Source organism: Hydra vulgaris, chromosome 11 (assembly GCF_038396675.1).
Source record: "Hydra vulgaris chromosome 11, alternate assembly HydraT2T_AEP".
Lineage (NCBI taxonomy): Eukaryota > Metazoa > Cnidaria > Hydrozoa > Anthoathecata > Hydridae > Hydra > Hydra vulgaris.
In genome coordinates, this window is record NC_088930.1 from 35,595,024 (window position 1) to 35,614,834 (window position 19,811).

Below are 19,811 nucleotides of genomic sequence, written 5' to 3' on the forward strand. Positions count from 1 at the left end.
ATGGACTTTCCAGGTAACCTTCAGCACTGTATTTAAACGCATCTTTTCAACTGCTGTAGGTCACAAAATGATACTTTGAACTCTTCAATAACTGAAAAAGCATTGCTGCCTAATTTGTATCCAAAGGTGCACTCTTTAACCTTTGCAAAGTTTCTGAGGCAATGAACTATAGGCAATAAATTAGTTTGAGATGCTAACGCATCTCTCTCTAAAATATCTACTTTTTCCAGAAGTTTAATGGAATTGTTTCCATCAAGCCTAACCCATGATAACCTCAAAGTAAGATATAATGTTCTTTGAGCCAATTTTTAAAAAGAGGCCAATGATCTAAAAGTAGTCTACCAAAGTAATGTCAGAATCCCCATAAGAAGATGTAACTCTGGTGGAGGGACTAAGTGATTAATTTCATCTTCAGCATTTTTACCTAAATAAACGAGTCGAGGACTAATAACATTTTAAAAATCTTTCATCTCTAACCACTTTGCTCCATTTTCAACGAATAAGTTGTATCAATGATCAAAAGAACCTAAAGTTCTTGGAGTACTTTTAGGGATCCATGAAGTGTTATTTCAGTAAGGAATATAAATGATTTTGGAAAATGAATTATCGAAATAATAAAAAAAAACAAGTTTTGTGATAGGAAAGAGCTTTTCAAGAGAAACAAAAAACATGTATTCGTACTAGATAATTATATCCAAATTATATTTAAGATAATTATATCTAAATTTGTTTTCATACTCAAACGAGCCACCACTACATGGTGTTCCTTTAGGTCCTGGTCTAATATAAAAAGCGTTTTACATAAAACAAATATAAATATAAAAATCTCAATATTTAATGCATAGTTATAACAAATAGGTAAAACTTCGAAATAATTTTTAAAAAACATCACACATTTTTTGAATTGAAATCTTTTGTATTTTCGTTGAAACTTATAATAAAATTAGTTAACTTTTTATTCATGTATTTAAAAATATATAAAATAACAATTAATTTTCAAAATAAAAATAAATTAAAATAGTGTTTTATTGATATATACCATTTTTAGTAAATTTCAGAACATTGTTTTCAATTTTTAGCATTTGGCTATTTATTTTGTTTATTATTATTTTTATTTACTTGTTTTATGGCAAGTTTAGATTTTCTAATAATTATAGTGGAAAATAACAAAAATTATAGTGGAAAATAACAAATAAGAAAACAAAAAGAGTAAATTATTTAGGTATTTTTTTGACAATAATTTTCTTTTTTTAATATTCTATTTTTTTTAGCTTGTTTTTTTAGATTTTCTACTTCACATAGTTTTCGGTTCTTTTCTTCTGGTATTGCTGTTTATGAGAACTTGGTCATTCTTTTCATAGCTCTGACTTATGGCAACTTAAAATATGTTTGCACATTTTTGTTATTTGGTCGGCGTAAAGTCATTATAAGTAGGGGAGAGTGGGGAGAAGTGGAACGCGGGAGAAGTGGGACACCCCTATAAATTTATTTTGCAGCAGCGCCTAATTACTGTTATTTAATGTAAACGTATAGATTTCATGTGCTCTTTTTAGTAGACATCATTTCCCCTCTCTGCGCGCGGTGAAAACCCTTTTTTTTAAAGTACCCCAAAAAAGTACTTTTCCTGACAGTCTAGTAACTTATGTATGTATTTATTTTTGACTGTTGTTGCACTTTTTTTCTATTTTACAGGGAAATGCACTTATCATCTAACATTTAATAATTAAATTTGTTATTCAGCTTTAACTGTGTGGCTGTATTTTAACTGTGTAACTGTAATTTTAGTTTTATTTCGTCTTCCCTACATAGGGGTGAAGTGGGACAAAGAAAAAAGCCGCTGTCCCACTTCTCCTTTACGGTTATGCGTTATTTTATTGCGGAAAATTCTAGAATATTTTAGCTACAATTTTTTATAGTTTTCAAAATAAATATATTGAGACGCTTTATTGAAATATTTAATTTTAGTTTTAGTTCTTATTCAGTTGATTTAAAACAAAATTTGGAAAGAGAGATCTTCATTAAAGATCAATTTGATTTGATTCATCATTATTGTTTGGAGCAAATTTAGAATTATTTTACATCAATAGTTTGAAAGCATTTGGAAAGCAAAAGGCATGCATAAAAGCTTTTTTAATCAATAATAATAGTCTGATATAAGATATAGTAATAACAGTGACCTTAATACCGTAAAAAATAAATATTTTTTATAAAACCTAATTTCTTTTAAATTTCAGGTCATGCCTAGAGTTTATAACAGAAAAAGTGAATCTCCTTATGTTTCAGAAAACATTTTGAAAGTTGCTGTAGCCGAAGTGGAAAATGGGATAAGCCTTAGAGAAGCAGCATATTGGGCTGGCATTTCTAAGTCTGCACTTCATAGGTGTATAAAAAAAAAGTGTCAATACCCAGCTGCTAATCTTCAACCAAATTATAAACATTCTATGATTTTCTCTGTTGCACAAGAAGAAACACTGAGCACTTATCTAAAGTCATGTTCTGATATGTTATATGGCCTTACACCAGTTCAAGTAAGAGCTCTAGCTTTTGAAATGGCTCAAGCAAACAAAATAAAATGTCCCTTGCGTTGGATAGAGCAAAAAAAGGCTGGTCAAGATTGGTTAACAGGACTTTTAAAAAGAAACCCAAAACTATCTGTTAGAAAACCAGAGGCAACTTCAATTGCAAGAGCATCGGCATTTAATCGGTATACTATTGATATTTTCTTTAACAAATTACAAGAAGGTATATCAGAGTCTAAAGCAACATCGTTTCAAATTTTTAATCTTGATGAGACAGGTTTTACTACTGTGCAAAAAACTCCTCGTGTCATTGCATCAAAGGGATCGAAGCAAGTTGGGCAAATAACATCTAGAGAAAGAGGTGCATTAGTAACAGTGTGTTGCATTGTCTCCGCAGCTGGTGTAGCAATACCCCTTGTTATTGTTTTTCCAAGAAAATTATTTTGAAACTCACTAATGAGAGGAGCACCAGAAGGTTCTATTGGATTAGCCAATCAATCTTGATGAATGAATGCTGAAATATTTATAGATTTTTAAAACATTTTGTTAAGTTTGCTTGCCCAACAGCCGATCACAAAGTTTTATTGATTATAGATAATCATGAAAGCCACCTTTCAGTACAGTCACTTGATTATGCAAAAGAGAACCATGTTTGTATGATGACTTTGCCACCACATACTTCACATAAGACACAACCTTTAGATAGGTCTGTTTTTGGTCCAATGAAAACATATTTTAATGCAGCTGCCAATAGCTAGATGCTTAGCAATCCAGGGCAAGCCATTGCAATTTATGAGATGGCCAGTCTCATTCGACAAGCATGGGAAAAATCTTCCACACCAACAAATATTATGTCAGGATTTCGCGTGACAGCAATTTGGCCTTATGATAGACATGTATATGGGGATGATATTTTTTTACCATCAGTTGTAACAGATAGAGATGTGCCTCTAGAACCATGCAGTGAAGGCTCGTGTGAGAAATCGATTACAACTGCTACTTCTTCATATATCTCAGGTTTGGATGTGCAACATGAAGCAGTTGTTACAGATAGAGATGTGCCTCTAGAACCATGCAGTGAAGGCTCGTGTGAGAAATCGATTACAACTGCTACTTCTTCATATATCTCAGGTTTGGATGTGCAACATGAAGCAGTTGTTACAGATAGAGATGTGCCTCAAGAACCATGCAACGAAGCTTCATGCGAGAAATATAATACAAGTCCTATACTTTCAGATATATCAGGTTTGGGTGTGCAACATGAAGCAGTAAAAAAAACTCTACTGTATTTTCTCCTGAGATTGTACGAGGTTATCCAAAGGTAATTTAAACTAAATATTCTTAGTTTAGGTTTTCTTTAAATTCTATAATTATATAATACTATAATATATATTTTGCAGGCACCTTCTCGTAAGATTTTAAGACGTGGACGTAAAAAGGGAAAGTGTATGATAGCCACATCAACACCAGAGATTTTAAGAATAAAAAATGAGGTATTAAACAAACAAAAAGGTAAAAAAATTGTCCTTCTAAAATCCAAAAATGTGAGGAAAAACATTTTACGGAAATTTGTCAAACCTAGAATTAATGACATTCGTAGTGTGAATATTGATGATATAAAAGCAGTCCTGCCTCAACCGCTTGGTGGAACAACATCAAGAACAAAAGCTGAAATTATTTTCCAAGTGAACTTTGGCATCTTAAATGTAAAATAACTTTTTTCTTTTTTTAACAAAGAAATTTTAATTCTTAAAATGTAATCTTAATTTGATTGAAAAAGGCATTGATAATTTGATTTTTTCTTCTATTTTTTCTCTCTCCAAGGGGGCCACTTCAGTCGAAGAGGCTACGCATTTTAAATTTTTTTTTTTATTGTGGTTACAACCCTCTCTCAACCCTTTAACTCGGAAACACGAACCTTTACGAACAAGGCCCGCTGCGCGAAGAAACTAAGTTGAGCGTGGTACTTTCAGAGACTTCAGGGTGGCCACAGCTCCTCTAAAATCCTCTAATGTCCTTTTTTTTCAAAAACCTCCTCTAAAATCCTTAATTATCCTCTAAGAAGTTAAAAATGTGATCAAATCTCCTCTTTAACTCCTCTTTTTTATTTTTTTATTTCTTGATGGTAGTTAATGTTCAAAATTCATGGTCTGCAAAACTGGGTAACATGTGAAATAAGGATTGGGTCGTAAAAAATTCATTTTAGCGAATCCGTGTCATCTAACATAAAAAATGACATTGTTTACCCTTGTCCAAACCCCAGTTATGTGGAAACATGGACGTTAAACCTGTATAAAAAATCCTCTATTTTTATTCAAAATTTTGTAGTTTTGCGAGAAAGTCCTCTAAATTATATGCAAAATCTCCTCTAAAATCCTCTAATATCCTCTTTTTCTTATAAAAATTTTATGTGGCCACCCCGGACGTTGCGGGAGTCAAACCTCTCTCTTACAAGCGCTCTACCATTACTCCTCTGCCGCGTTTTATTTAAACTAAAATTAACTTTAAAATCAAAGTTTGCTAAAATTAATATTTAACTAGATTTGGAGTTGTTTTTATATAGTCCCACATCTCCCCCAAATGTCCCGCTTCTCCCGCACACTTGTCCCACTTCTCCCACACTTGTCCCACTTTACTCCAATAGCAGGGTTCCTTTTAAACCAAAAAATATATACTTTATTAAAACATTCTGTCAATCTTAGGGGGTGGATTCGGTGCCCCAAAAACTGCTTTATTTGTTAAGACTAGTTTGGTTCAGTTCATACATCAAATAAAAAAGATATTGCAATTACCCTGAAAAAAAAAATTCGTGTCTCACATCTCCCCGCTCTCTCCTATATTAACAAGTTTAGTAAAAATATTTTTTTTAATATTTTAATTTCTTAACATATAATATAAATTTTATTAAATAAAACTATAAATTTTATAAAATAAAACTATAAATTTTATAAAATAAAACTATAAATTTTATTAAATAAAACTATAAATTTTATTAAAAAATATTCCAAAAAAAATAATAAGTAAAAAACAATAAAAAAACTTTTAATAATAAAATAAAAAACCAAACCTCCATCACTTGCATTCCAATCTTGAGGAACAAGATAATAAACAAATGCAATTCGTCTAACTTCTAGTTTATTATCATGACATAGAAGAACATCTTAAAGAATAATTTACTTAAAAACAATTTAAAATTACTTATTTAAAACTTATATTAATCTCTTTTAATAAACAAAAATTTATTCATTTAAACCTTTATAATTACTTGTTTTCTCACTGACCTAATTTTTTTTTTTGTTGCTGTTTTTTTGAAAATTATGACAAATGCATCAAAAACACAGAAATTCACTGACTTTTTCTGCAACCTTTTTTTATTATTTCGTATAATCTGTGGGTTTATTTAATAAAGTGTTAAAGTTTACTTAGCTGAAGCAAATGAACGCCTGATTTACAGATTTAGATATCTTAGCTCATATAATTTTACCTTAAAGAATTTTTTCTGATAGCAATTGAATACATTCTACTCTTACAGCTTTCCAATTTTTATAACTAGTACCTTAGATTTCAGAAGGTATCTTCAATCAAAATCTTAGCTAAACTCGTGTTAACTCATATACGAAAAAATAGTATTTACACAAATTTTAAAAATAGTATTTACACAAAAAAAATGTAAAAAAAAAATGTATATGAAAATACTTTAAGGTAAAATTATATGAGCTAAGATATCTAAATCAGTAAATCAGGCGAACTGAACAATCAAACTAGTAAGTAAAGTTGAAAGTAGTAATTTTTAAATACACTTTCTTTAAAATAAACAACTTTTTTTAAATACACAAGTTTAGAATAACTAAATATTAATTAAAGATAATAAGTAACCTGCTTGACCTATGTTAAATAAAGTAGTGAACTACTTTATTTAACATAAGAGTCAAAATATTAAAGATTTATAAAAATACTATATAAATAGTAGATTCAACCATCGGGACACCAAGTTATGGAATATCACAATATCTAGTAAATATATTTCAACCAATTTTAGATAAAAACATAACAAAGTTAAAAATTTTGTCAACTTTTGTAAAAACAGCAAAACTTCGGAATATATCAAACGGTGAAATACAGGTATCTTATGACGTTGTCAATTTATATCCAACAATTTCTTTGGGAGAGGCTATGAAAATTCTTCTTGATATGTTAGAGCACTTCCCAAATTTAAATAAACTAACAAAACTAAGCGTTTCAGAAATAACATCACTAATAGACCTGTGTTTATACAAATGTTATTTTTTATGGAATGAAGAAATTCACGAGCTTGTAGATTCAGGTCCAATAGGATTTTCACTCATGGTAGTACTTGCGGAAGGTTTCCTGCACTTTTTTGAAAATAAAGCAATCGACGTTGCGCTTCATTCTAATCCACCGTTAAAAATAAAATCGTTTTTCAGGTGCGAAGATAATAGCCACGCAAGATTTACAAATAAAGATAATGCCATCCGTTTTCAACAAATATTAAACAGTCAACATCATAGCATCAAATACACAATTGAATTGAAAGATGAAAACAAAAGTTTTTTAGACATCCAAATAACCAATAATGGAAGAGGTAATTATGATTTTAACATAGATCGAAAAAAAGCAATAACAAATATTCAGGTTAAGCCCAATTCAAACCACGATCCAAAAATCTTAGAAGGAATATATAAAGGATTTATTCATAGAGTTTTATCAATTTGCTCTGAAAAATTTTTAAATAAAGAAATCGATTTCCTAATAAATGTGTTTGCTGAAAATGGATATGAAAAGAAAAAATTACAAGACCTTGCAAATATTGTTATAAAAAAACGACACTCAAATAATGAAATAATTTTATCTAACAACGAGGCAACCATGCCAACTGTATCACTACCGTGGATCCCAATATTATCACCAAAACTTCGAAAAATCTTTAGGAAACCAGGTTACAGGGCAGTCTTTAAATCTAGTGCAAATCTTAAATCTTTGTTAACTTCACGCAACAAAACAAAACTACCATTAAATAGCCATCCCGGAGTATACCTAATAGAATGCGAGTGTGAACAAACATACATCGGCGAAACAAAAATGAAAATAGCAACAAGAACAAAACAACACCAAAAAAATGTTTTTAAAGAAAAATTAGAACAATCTGCAATTGGGCATCATAAAATTAAATGTTCATGTAGTATGAAATGGGATCAAGTAAAAACGTTAAAAGTAGAACCCAAAAAGTTTGAAAGAAAAGTTCGAGAGGCAATCGAAATTCAGTTCAACAAATGCGGACCTAAAAATGAAGGTTTGAATTTAGATGATGGTCAATATGTAAAGACGCAATTCTGGACGCCATATTTTTTATACCTACGTAATATTAAAGAAGCCCAATTTAAGCGAAATTTAAAAAAGCCATTAAAATGTGACGTTACCGTTTGATTGTAATTTAATTTAATTAATAACACTGATCAACAAATAAAATTTTATTGTGCATATCTTGTTAACAAGGTGGTTTTTTAAAACAAATTAAATATGCTGATTTCAAATATGCAAACCATTTTTCACCATCACGTCAAGTTGTAAAGATATTTGGGTTCAAATCTTAAGTATTTAAGGTAAAGTCCCTAATTTTGTCGTAAAAAAAGTTATTCAAAAGTATGTCAACCTGGGTCTCAAAAGAAGCGTATTTTTATAGAGATTTTAGAAAAAATAAATATTTTTACTTAAAATTTATTGACAAAAAAAATTATGTGAAAAAATGCTAAAGACTTTTAAAAAATTTTAACAGAATTTTTCTCAGCAATAATACAAAAAGTACTTATTTTTATTTCAAATAAATACCATTTTTAAAATCTCTATGAAAATACGCTTCTTTTGAGACCCAGGTTGACATACTTTTGAATAACTTTTTTTTCGACAATATTAGGGACTTTACCTTAAATACTTAAGATTTGAACCCAAATATCTTTACAACTTGACGTGATGGTGAAAAATATTTGAAATCAGCTTATTTAATTTGTTTTAAAAAACCACCTAGTTAACAAGATATGCACAATAAAATTTTATTTGTTGATCAGTGTAATTTGTAAGTAAAGCTGAAGATGCTAGTATCAATATTCTAGCGAAAATTTCTTAGAAAAATAAAAAAATTAGTATTGAGAGAATTCGTATTTATTGATGTTCGTATATTAAATTTATTCAACTCTTATACAAGATGTCGTCATTTAATATATATATATATATATATATATATATATATATATATATATATATATATATATATATATATATATATATATATATATATATATATATATATATATATATATATATATATATATATATATATATATATATATATATATATATATATATATATATATGTATATGTAGTAGGGATGTTGATATAAATAGTTTCACGGCTTTTCTGTGGAATCATATGACTTTAGATGTTTTGCAAAATACTATTTAAACAAAATCATAACTTATTGAACTTGTACCTACATTTTTTTTACTTATTATGTAAGTTTTGTCAGAAAATCTTTCTTTAAAACTTTTCGTAAATTTTTCAATTTACTAAATTTTTAAAAATTCACAAAATTTTGAAATTTTTTTTTTTACCTTAACATTGCAATTTTTATAGATTCAATGCATCATTTAGTTCTTTTTTACTGGGTTAAGCAAAGTCACTTTAACACGCGGGGTGAGTTTTGCCCACCATTTAAACCCTCTAAAAAAATACTTAAAGTGATTTATTTTTAGTTATGAGACAGATAGTTTTAATTATCATACCTATGCACTTCTAATGGTGCTGGGTGTTTGAGGAAATAACCTTTGTGGTTTTCATGCATTAGACGTTAAAGTGTAAAATTGTCCAAAGCCACCCTATTTTACGTTGACTTATTAATTTACAAAAAAAGGTTTTCAAATAAAAAAAACCCCGGTAATTTAGTAAAAAAAAAATTGGAAAATTAAATATCAAAGATTATATAAACTTCATCAGCTGCTGTGAGTTCTGTTACATTTATTTGGAACTTTGGAGCAGTTTTACTTATTTTTTCTTCCTCAATTCCATGCTAGGTTGTTTTGACTTCTGTCGCTGTCAAGTACATAATCAAAACATGATATAGTGCAAAGGAGGATACAAATAGTGTTGTGACAAAAAAAAAATTACTCAAAAATCCTAAAAGTTAAGGAGCAATTAACTTACGAAAAAAACCAGATGTACTAGGTCAAATGCTGAGGTACGTTGGTGGCATTGAAATCATTTTAGTTTTTGCGTTTTCTTGGGTTGTGAGAGTCAGAATTGGTCCTTCAGGAAATAAATGATAATGTTTGAGGTAGATGTGGGATCTACCTCAAACAAAAGAATTGATGCAATATTAAACTAGATGCTCTGCAATTATTTTCAACAGAGAATAGATATCAATTAATTAATAAAGCAGTCGTTTATGCAAAAGATTTGTTTTACTTGTTAAAAATATAATCTTCAAGACAATCGGCTCAAAAAGCTTACACGTCAAAACTTATCTAAAATTTACCGATTTATCTATTATTATCTATTATTCATTCACTATTACTCTACCTATTATTATATCAGTTAAGTAAGTTTTAAGTTTAAGTGCTTTTTAGCACTAAAGAATATACATAATATAAAGCAAGCGTGAGGTAAAGTATATAATTTTGATAAATACACAACACCGTTATTCATGCAAGTTGAAGCGTTTGATGCTCATGTACTAAACCATTTTCAAAACTTACGTGTATGCTTGACTATTTAAAAATAACAAAATAGCACGCTCCTAAAATATTTTGAAAAGCAATTTTTTGTAATTGATCACAAATATTCAACCTAATACAATTTTAAAATTTAGATGACTTTGTTTTTAAAAAATGACTTTTATATTTTATTCCGAGAACAGCGCGTATGGAATTTAATTCCAAAGAGAAAAATAAAACATGACATTAAAACATAAAACCGTTACTAATGATGAAGTGATTAAAAACTTTCTGTTAAGCAACAGAGTTACCGTTGTACAGAACAACTTCAGTATAATATAGAATTTATTTTAACTTTAAATTACTTGATTTACGCTCTCATTTGAGTTAATAATAATATTAATCCAAATAATAACAATTGATCCTATTTATAAACCATAAGTAACAAAAATAATTAGTACTAATAAAACTTATAGCTTCATTCTATGCGTTTTACGATCACATTTACAAGACGATCATTTTGATAGTAAAGTAAATATGAAATCGTAAATGTAAGATCGTAATGTTAATGCGAAAATAAATTAATTATATGCCCATATTTTATATTTATTTTTCTTTTTATTTATTTTTTATTTTATCTATATAATTTTTCTGAACTCCTTGTTTTTATTATATATTTTTTTTTAGTTTTTTTTTACTTTATTTCAGACAATCGCGTTTTGTTAGCGAATCACAAATTTTCCAAAACACTGGTCATTTGAAACGATCTGTGTTTAGGAATATTCATCTTTTTATCTATATTGAATACAAGCAATTCTGAACGAAAAATGAAATTTTCTGAACGAACATAAAATTTTCGATATAACGATTTTTTTCTACATAAAAATGATTGTTATATACTTAGGCATCCTTATTCCGTGGCTTAGCTTCAAAACTTTGACGATTTAGTAGAATTGTAACTGTAAATGTAACTAAGGGCTATCAAATATATTTCGTTAATAAAAACAAAACAGTTTTTTTACTTTTTCATTTTAGTTTCATAAATACTTACAAATAAATAAACTTAAAGAATTTAATCAACAAATAAGAAATTAAAATTCTTTGTCGTACGTTTTTTAACACAAGTAATTTATAACACAATCATAATGTCTGAAATAAATGATTATAAATGAAATAAATGATTTTGAATTTTTCGGAAATGAGGCAATTCTAATCTGATGAAAACTTATATCCAGATATTTCAATGACATTATTACGGATTGTTCATATTACTATCCTAACAAATTAAAAGAATTTTTTTTATAAAGATATGAAAAACAATAATTGAGATCAACTAAGAATTCCTAATATAAATATCAGAAATCTAAACCGTAATTTTGAAAATCTTCTTAATTTGTTAGAAGAAACTAATAATTTTTAAAAAAATATTATTTGTTTAACTGAATAACTGAAAAGGATTTAAACATTAATTCGAATTTTAATCTTACTTTGATTTAATTTCTCAAGAGAGACTCTCAAGAGATCAATAAACGCGGGAGTTCTAATTTATGTAAAGAAAAGTATTGCGCGTAATATTAAGAATGATTCAAGTATTTCTGACGCCAACAAATAAATTTCAACCATTGAAATTCTAAACAATCCATGGCAAAACATTTTTTTTTTTTCACATTTGTTGGTTGTTATACAGCTTTATATAACCAATAATAAAAATAATAATATAAACTTACAATGATAGAAAATATAACAAATATAAACAAGGTATCTGAAAGAAGATCGCGAGGGTCTTTTCGTCAGAACCATAAATAAGCGTTTAACGAGGAAAATAAACAAAAAACTAATAAACTTTTACAAAATTGCAAAATAAATAGTCTATGTATCTGAAACCAGGTCAAGAGGATCTTCTCATCAGAATTTTATACAAGAGTAAACCAGCATATAAAAAAGTATAAGAACAATAAATAAAGTAAGTAGGAATAAACTTCTATAAACGTAGACATGTGTATGAACAATAAGAAAGTAGACCAAAATATATTTTCAATTTTTAATACATAACTCAATATATTATCTAATGAAATAATGAGGTTTTTCAGAGCCCCCTCACAATGTTGTTTTCAAACGTATTTACATTACAATAAGTGATAAAATAAAACAGTATAAGTACCTACAAAACTTCAGCAATAAAATTAACTTTTTCTAACAATCTTTCAGCGGAATAATTTAAAAAAAGTTATTAATCACAAAGAATCGCGTTAAGTTTTATTAAACTTAATGCAATATAAACAAGTAATTGAGGTTGATTAATAAATATCAACAAAAACTTTAAACAAGAAAGGAAAACAGTAAAAAAACCTAAATTAGATGACTTATTAATTTAAAACTTTTAAACTGTTTTTAAAAAAGATGTTTGAAATCTAGTATATCGAAGTCCATGTTTAGTAAATGCCGTTTTTGATCAGCCTTAAAACTTTCCAAAGTGCAGCATTAAACATAGTCTTGTTTTTCATTAAAAATACGTAGAAAATTTTTACAAATAAAAGGTCCCCAATATTAAATTTTGTACGAGCCTAATTTAAGATGGTTTGTGGGAATGACAAAGTTATTCACTGAAAATTTAGTAGGATATTTATGAGAGATTTAATTAAAAAAATATTGAAATGTTACTTGAGATAAACCACATTTTGCTTTAAACATAAACAACATTACTTGATGAATATTAATCATATAAATATTTCAAGCTCCAAGTTGACCTAAGAGAGGTTCGCAATGTGCATTCCTGTTTGCCCCAAATATTATCCTGCAAGCATGTTATTGATTGCTATAAATCTTTTTTGAGTTTAGTGTGATTAGTGCTACCCCAGGCAACGTTACAGTAAGGAAGAGAGCTGTGAATGAACAAAAATATATATTTTTCAAAGGTTGATTTTAAGAAACGGTTTTGTTCGATATAACATGGAAATAATTTTTGATATCTTACTTTATATGTACTTCTATATATGTTATTTCCATCACAATTTTTTCATCTAAAAGTACTCCCAGAAATTTTATAGTTAATTCCCTTTTAATTATTATGTAATTGATTAAAAGCTCGGGCATTTTAAGAGGAATATTATCGGCTTTATAAGGTTTATGGAATAGGATAAACTTTGTTTTGTCAACGAGATTAATGAGAGTCGGTTACTTATAAACCACTCGTTGATCTTATTTAATTCTTCGTTAAACATTAAAAAAAAAACAATAATATCTTTGTGAGAATAAAATAAATTAGTACCATCTGCAAATTTGATTGTGTTTAATATTTTTGATGCTAAATCTAAGTCATTTATATAAAGTAAAAATAATAATGGTGCCAAAATAGAACCTTGGGGTACCCCACAAGTTATTAGGTTGTTTTTTGAATCTTTTGATTCCTTAGATATAATTGTTTTCTGTTAGTTAAATATTTTTTAAACCAAATTAAGCTTTTGTTTTTAACACCATAATTTTTTTATTCTTTTAAAAGTATTCCATAATATACTGTGTCAAAAGCCTCGGATAAATCAATAAAAACCCCAATTGTAGAGCAATCACAATTAAATCCATTTGACATATGTTTAACCAATTCAATTATTGCATGGTCAGTGGAATGGCTTTTTTTTTAAATCATATTGATTACAGTATAAAATCTTATTTTCAGTTAAATATTTATAAAGTCTGTTGTACATAATGCATTCAATTAGTTTAGAAAAGCAGGGCAAGGCTGTATAATAGGTCTGTAGTTTTAAATATTATTCTTATCACCAGATTTGTAAATAGGTATTATTTTTGCAATTTTAAATTTGTCAGAAATATAACCTGATTTAAGTAAGAAAATAAAAATATGGAATAATGAGGGTTATCGATAATATTAGAAAAAGATTTACTTACATTAACATTAATTTGATCAATGACTGTACTTTTATTTTTTTTGAGAATATTAAAAGCATTATGCAGTTCACTTTTTCTCAAAATTGGTTCGTCTATAATTATATCAGTTGTTATAAGATATGAATCAAATTCTTTTTTTTGTTGTAAGATAAGAATCTTATCCATTTTTCAATTTATGAACCGTACAAAAGTGCAGTTTTATAAAAGGCTGAATAAAAGTAGATATTTCGTAAATTGAATTATACTGGTTTGCGCATAGGCCATTTTGCACTTATGCAAGTTTACATCTACGGCAGTTTGCACTAATGTAGATTGGCTGTCATGAAATTTGCACATAATCAGTCGTCCTCAATTTTATACTAAATGCTAATGCGTGAATTATTGTTAGACATGAAGTGCCATAACTCATAAAATACAAAATAAAAAATAATTCAAATTATATCTTAAAGAACATATATTTCTTTATCAGTATAATATTTATTTAAAAGCTTTTTTTTAACACATAAATACTGTATTCTTATTTTCTACAATATGCGTGAACTGATTTATGTGCGTTGAAAAAATTAGCAAAAAGTTAGCATAAGTGCGGTAAAAGAAATTCTTTCAGAACACTTATGCCAATTAGCACTTATGCCAGTATGCTTAAAACTGCTCTGCACTTATTACAGTTCACACTTATGCCAATGTTTGCAAATTTTATTGGAGCACTTGTGCTAGCTCGTACTAATACCGATTCACACTTATGAGACCCAATGATGCTAATTCGCACTTATGCCAATTTTTAGAAATTCTTTAAGCGCACTTATACCATTTGCACTTATATAAGTTATTACTTCACACATTTTTTTAGTACCTAGATGGTTAAAACTGCTGCTGTGAATTGGGCGCTCAACAGTGAAATTAAATAATTAACTTCAAAAATTCGCAGTTTATAATAAAAGTGTCGGCTATTAAGCCATGCAATCAAAATTATATGACAATTCTACGCACCACTTGGACTTTTTGCTTGTATTTGTGTTGAAAAAGTATATATTTGTAATAAATTATAACAAAGACCTATAGTTGTAAGGTAACTCGCAGAAGATTAAGTTAGTCTTTTTATCGATTTTTTCGATTTCGATCTTTCCGATTTTTATCCTATCGCAAAAATGCATATATAATGCCCAAAATGAACGGGAAAAAATAATTAAAACACGTTTAATAACCGACACTTCTATTAGTCATTTTTATAAGCTTCTATCCTGTGTTAACTGGGACACCCTAAAACTAAATCTAAACGCCAATAAAGCGTATGATATTTTTCTAACAGAGTTTCTTAATCTTTATAACAAGGCATTCCCAGAAGTTACTAAAGTAATCAAAACAAAAACACTTTTAAACCCTTGGATCACGAAGGGCATTCTTAAATTTTCAAAAAAAAAACAACGCTTATATAACAAGTTTCTTAAAAAAAGAACTCTTAAAAATGAATCTACCTATAAAAACTATAAACGGCTATTTGAGTCAATTTTAAAACGCTCAAAGAAACGTTACTATTCTGAACAATTAATAAAGCACAAAAATGATTCTAAAAAAACTTGGCATATTATTAAGGAGGTAATTGGAGAAAAAAACTTATACAGAAATTTACTTCCTCTAAATCTTAAATTTAATAACAAACAAATTGTAAATAAATCCTTAGTCGCTGAAACACTTAACCAGTTTTTTGTAAATATAGGTCCTACTTTATCATCTAATATAGCAACTACTCAATCACACTTTAGTTCGTACTTAACCTCAACCAACCTTAATGTTATGTCTAATTATAAACTTACAGAAAAAGAATTACTAGACGCAGTCTCTTTATTAAAACCCAATAAAAGTTTAGGATTTGATGATATAGGTAGTAATGTCATTATCAAATCAATAAAACAAATTACAATTCCATTACTACATATTTTTAATTTATCTCTAAAACAAGGCGTTTTTCCAGATAACCTAAAAATTGCAAAAGTCATTCCAGTGTTAAAATCAGGTGATCCTTCCGATGTTACGAATTATAGACCAATCTCAATTCTTTCTTGTTTTTCTAAAATATTAGAGCGGGTTATGTATAATAGACTATATTCCTTTTTAAATGTTAATAATATTCTTTTTCATAAACAGTTTGGATTTAAATCTGGTCATTCAACTGATCATGCAATCACTCACCTTGTTCATGATATATTTAAAGGGTTTGATGAAGACAAGTATACCCTAGGTGTATTTATCGATTTAAGTAAAGCTTTTGACACTGTCAATCATCAAATCCTTCTATCCAAACTGAAAAGTTATGGTATAATAAATACTAATTTGTCCTGGTTTGATAGTTACTTGTCTAATAGAAAGCAGTTTATTTCATATGATAGCGGAAAAACGGAATATAAGTCAATCACCTGTGGTGTTCCTCAAGGATCAATTTTAGGACCACTTTTATTTCTCGTTTATATTAACGACTTATATAAATTTTCTAACATTTTAAACTTAATTTTGTTTGCAGATGATACAAACTTGTTTTATTCTAGTAAAGATATCAGTAAATTATTTCAAACAGTAAACAAAGAACTTGAAAAATTAACCCAATGGTTCAAATCAAACAAACTATCTTTGAACATCAATAAATCTAAATACACTTTGTTCCATCGTCTTCATAAAAAACAAGATATTCCATTAAAACTTCCTGATCTTTTTATTGATAACGCATTATTAAAAAGAGAGCAATCAATAAAATTTTTAGGTGTGGTTCTGGATGAAAATTTAACCTGGAGGGACCACATAGGTCTAATTGAAAATAAAATATCAAAAAATATAGGTGTTTTGTATAAAGCCAAGCAATTTTTAAATCTATCTTGTTTAAAAAACTTATATTTTTCTTTAATTCATTGCTACTTAAATTATGCAAACGTTGCTTGGTGCAGCACAAACGCAACAAAAGTAAAAAAACTGTTTAGTAAACAAAAACAGGCTATAAGGATAATTACAAACGTAGACCGTTTCTCTCACACTCAAACATTATTTAATAAACTTAATATTCTAAATGTATATAAACTAAACCTTTACCATATTCTTATCTCCATGTTTAAACTTGATAAAAAAATATCACCAATGTTATTTAATTCACTTTTTGAAAAAATAAACCACATATACCCTACCAGATTTTCAAAAAACAATTACATTCAATCCAAAACACATTATTCAGCAACCAAATTCTCAATTGCTAACCGAGGTCCTAAGCTGTGGAATACAATATTAAATAATGAGCTGAAATCTAATTATTCTTTAAACCAGTTTAAAACAAAACTTAAGCAATTACTGATGATACATGAAAATGAATTAAAGTTCTTCTAAAAAGCTTTTTAAACTAGCAAACAAAAACAAAAATTAACCTACTAATTACTCTTTAATATTATATTTAATATTCTAAACAATAGTCTGCTATTGTAAATGTATTTCTTATCTTATAAGTTTTGAATTTACAAACGATTTTTTTAAGTTTTATTATTTGAAATACTAATTACTAAAAATATTGTAAAATTTTATAATTTCAATTTTTATTAAAAAAAGTTATTGTAAATTCTTCTTGTAATATTAATACTTATATATCATCTTATTTTACTAATCAGTTCTTAAATATAAATACTCTTTGAATTACTAAATATTTTAAACGTTATATATTTTATTTTTTGCATTTTGTTAAAACATTTTATTTGATGAATATGCATTTTTTTGGGGGGGGCTTAATGATAAGATGAATTTTGTCTTCTTCAAGCCCCAGTCATGTAAATATTTGTTTTTATAAATTACCCCCAGTCATGTAAATATTTGTTTTTATAAAAAAAAAAAAAAAAAAAAATCGAGAGCTATAAGAAAAGGTTTAAAAAACAAATTTATAAAACACACATAAACGTTTAGAGGCCTCCAATACAAAAAATATTATTAGGTTGTTCACTTTATTTTAATTAGAACTCCTGTAATTGCAAATTCAATAATTCAAAAGATCATTTAAATCGAAAAAATTCTTCGGTCTCTTTAAGGTTTAATCTTTAAGATTGAACTACTATGGTTTAAAAAACTCTTGTATATTTAGGATATTTTAAGATCCTTTGAGAATTCAATTTATAAGGAAATGACAGGGTAAGATGGCAAACGTTTTGAAAGCCCTAAGTTATAGTAAAACTATGAGTCATGAAGAATACTTTGTCAGTATGTTCAATTTATCATTATGATTGATTGCCTGCACGAATTTTCAGTTTGTAAGTAAACATATTTGAAATAAAAATTAAAAGTTCATAAATATGGCATTTGGTCACGTAACCAGGGCAAGATGACTTATGTGATTTCTGACTCCAATTTTATAAAAATTTAAAAGCTATTAACTAATTTAACTAAAGAAACACAAAATTGCAATAAAAAAACACACACAAAAAAAAAAAAAACACGTCGAAAAAATGTATTCGAAAAAAATTACACCCAAAGATTCCATTTGACACCATTTATTATGATTAACCGAAAACAACGTATTTTTTTTTTTAAGCGCAAAAAGTAAACTTATGCGTATAAAATTGCATAAATAATATAAAAAAAAAAACCAATTGGTGTTTTAAAATACAATGTATATACAGTTTTGTTTTCACCTATTTTGAAGTTTTTTTGTTGAGTTGCTTCATGAAAAGCCATTTAGCCCGACCCACTATCTTACTCCGTTTTCCAGTTTCTACTTTTTTAAATTATTGACATTAAATGTTTACATTTTATATATATTGATAAAATTGATTTTGTTAATTATTAGATTTTTCAGTTTTCTTTTGAGAGTAATAAGATTAAACCAGATATTTAGGTTCTCAAGGTCATCGTTCACCGTTTCATAGTCTTTGATTGAAGGCGATGAGTAAAATAAATTTGTGTCATCAGCTAACATAACGCCTCAAGATTTTTAGAGGATTCTGGAAGATCGTAATATAAACTATTAATAAAGAAGGACCAAAAATGGCATTTTATTTCAAGTAAATTTGAATATTTAATTTCGTTCAAAATAACACAGGCGATTTTAAAGCTAATAAAGGATTGAATTTTTATCCCATATTTTTCCGTATTTTTGAAGTGTTGTGTTACTAATTGTTCTAATAATTATCAAAACGACACAAATTAATGTGCTGTTTACAAACATAATTTTTTGTGCCTGTAAACAGCATATAGTTTTTATTATTGGTGAATTGGTAAAAATATTTATGCGTTATATGATATTAACTATATTATAACTTGTTTCCTTTTTAGCTTCATTTAATTTAGAAAAGTTGTATTTTTTTTATTTTTGATTATACTATAAAACAAATGACGATCTTTGCTAGACAGGTTGAAATATTAGGTAATGATATAAAATGAGTACGTGGCTTTGGTTTTACTCTAACTAATTACATCACAAACAAAAGATTGCTTTGAAACACTTTATTATAAGTATTTAACCGAAGAAAATAAAAAATGAAACAGAGATAGGGGGTGTTTTTGTTCGGACGATCCTATAATAAGAAATAAAATTCCACAATAACCAGAGGTGTGCAACATAAAACATTTTTTATAACAAAAAATAGTTTTCGTAATTAAAAGAATATATAATACACCTACTAATGTAATTGACTCAAAAGAAAT

The 19,811-nt window shown here is 27.6% G+C and overlaps 1 protein-coding gene across 1 annotated transcript; it reads left to right on the forward strand.

The window, feature by feature from the left end:
• Positions 1–4,641: 4,641 nt before the first annotated feature.
• On the forward strand, positions 4,642–7,964 carry LOC136086996 (uncharacterized). Its single transcript, XM_065809498.1, has 2 exons — positions 4,642–4,681; positions 6,559–7,964. The coding sequence occupies exons 1-2, from the start codon at positions 4,642–4,644 to the stop codon at positions 7,962–7,964; spliced, it is 1,446 nt and encodes a 481-aa protein (XP_065665570.1).
• The last annotated feature ends 11,847 nt before the right edge of the window (positions 7,965–19,811 follow it).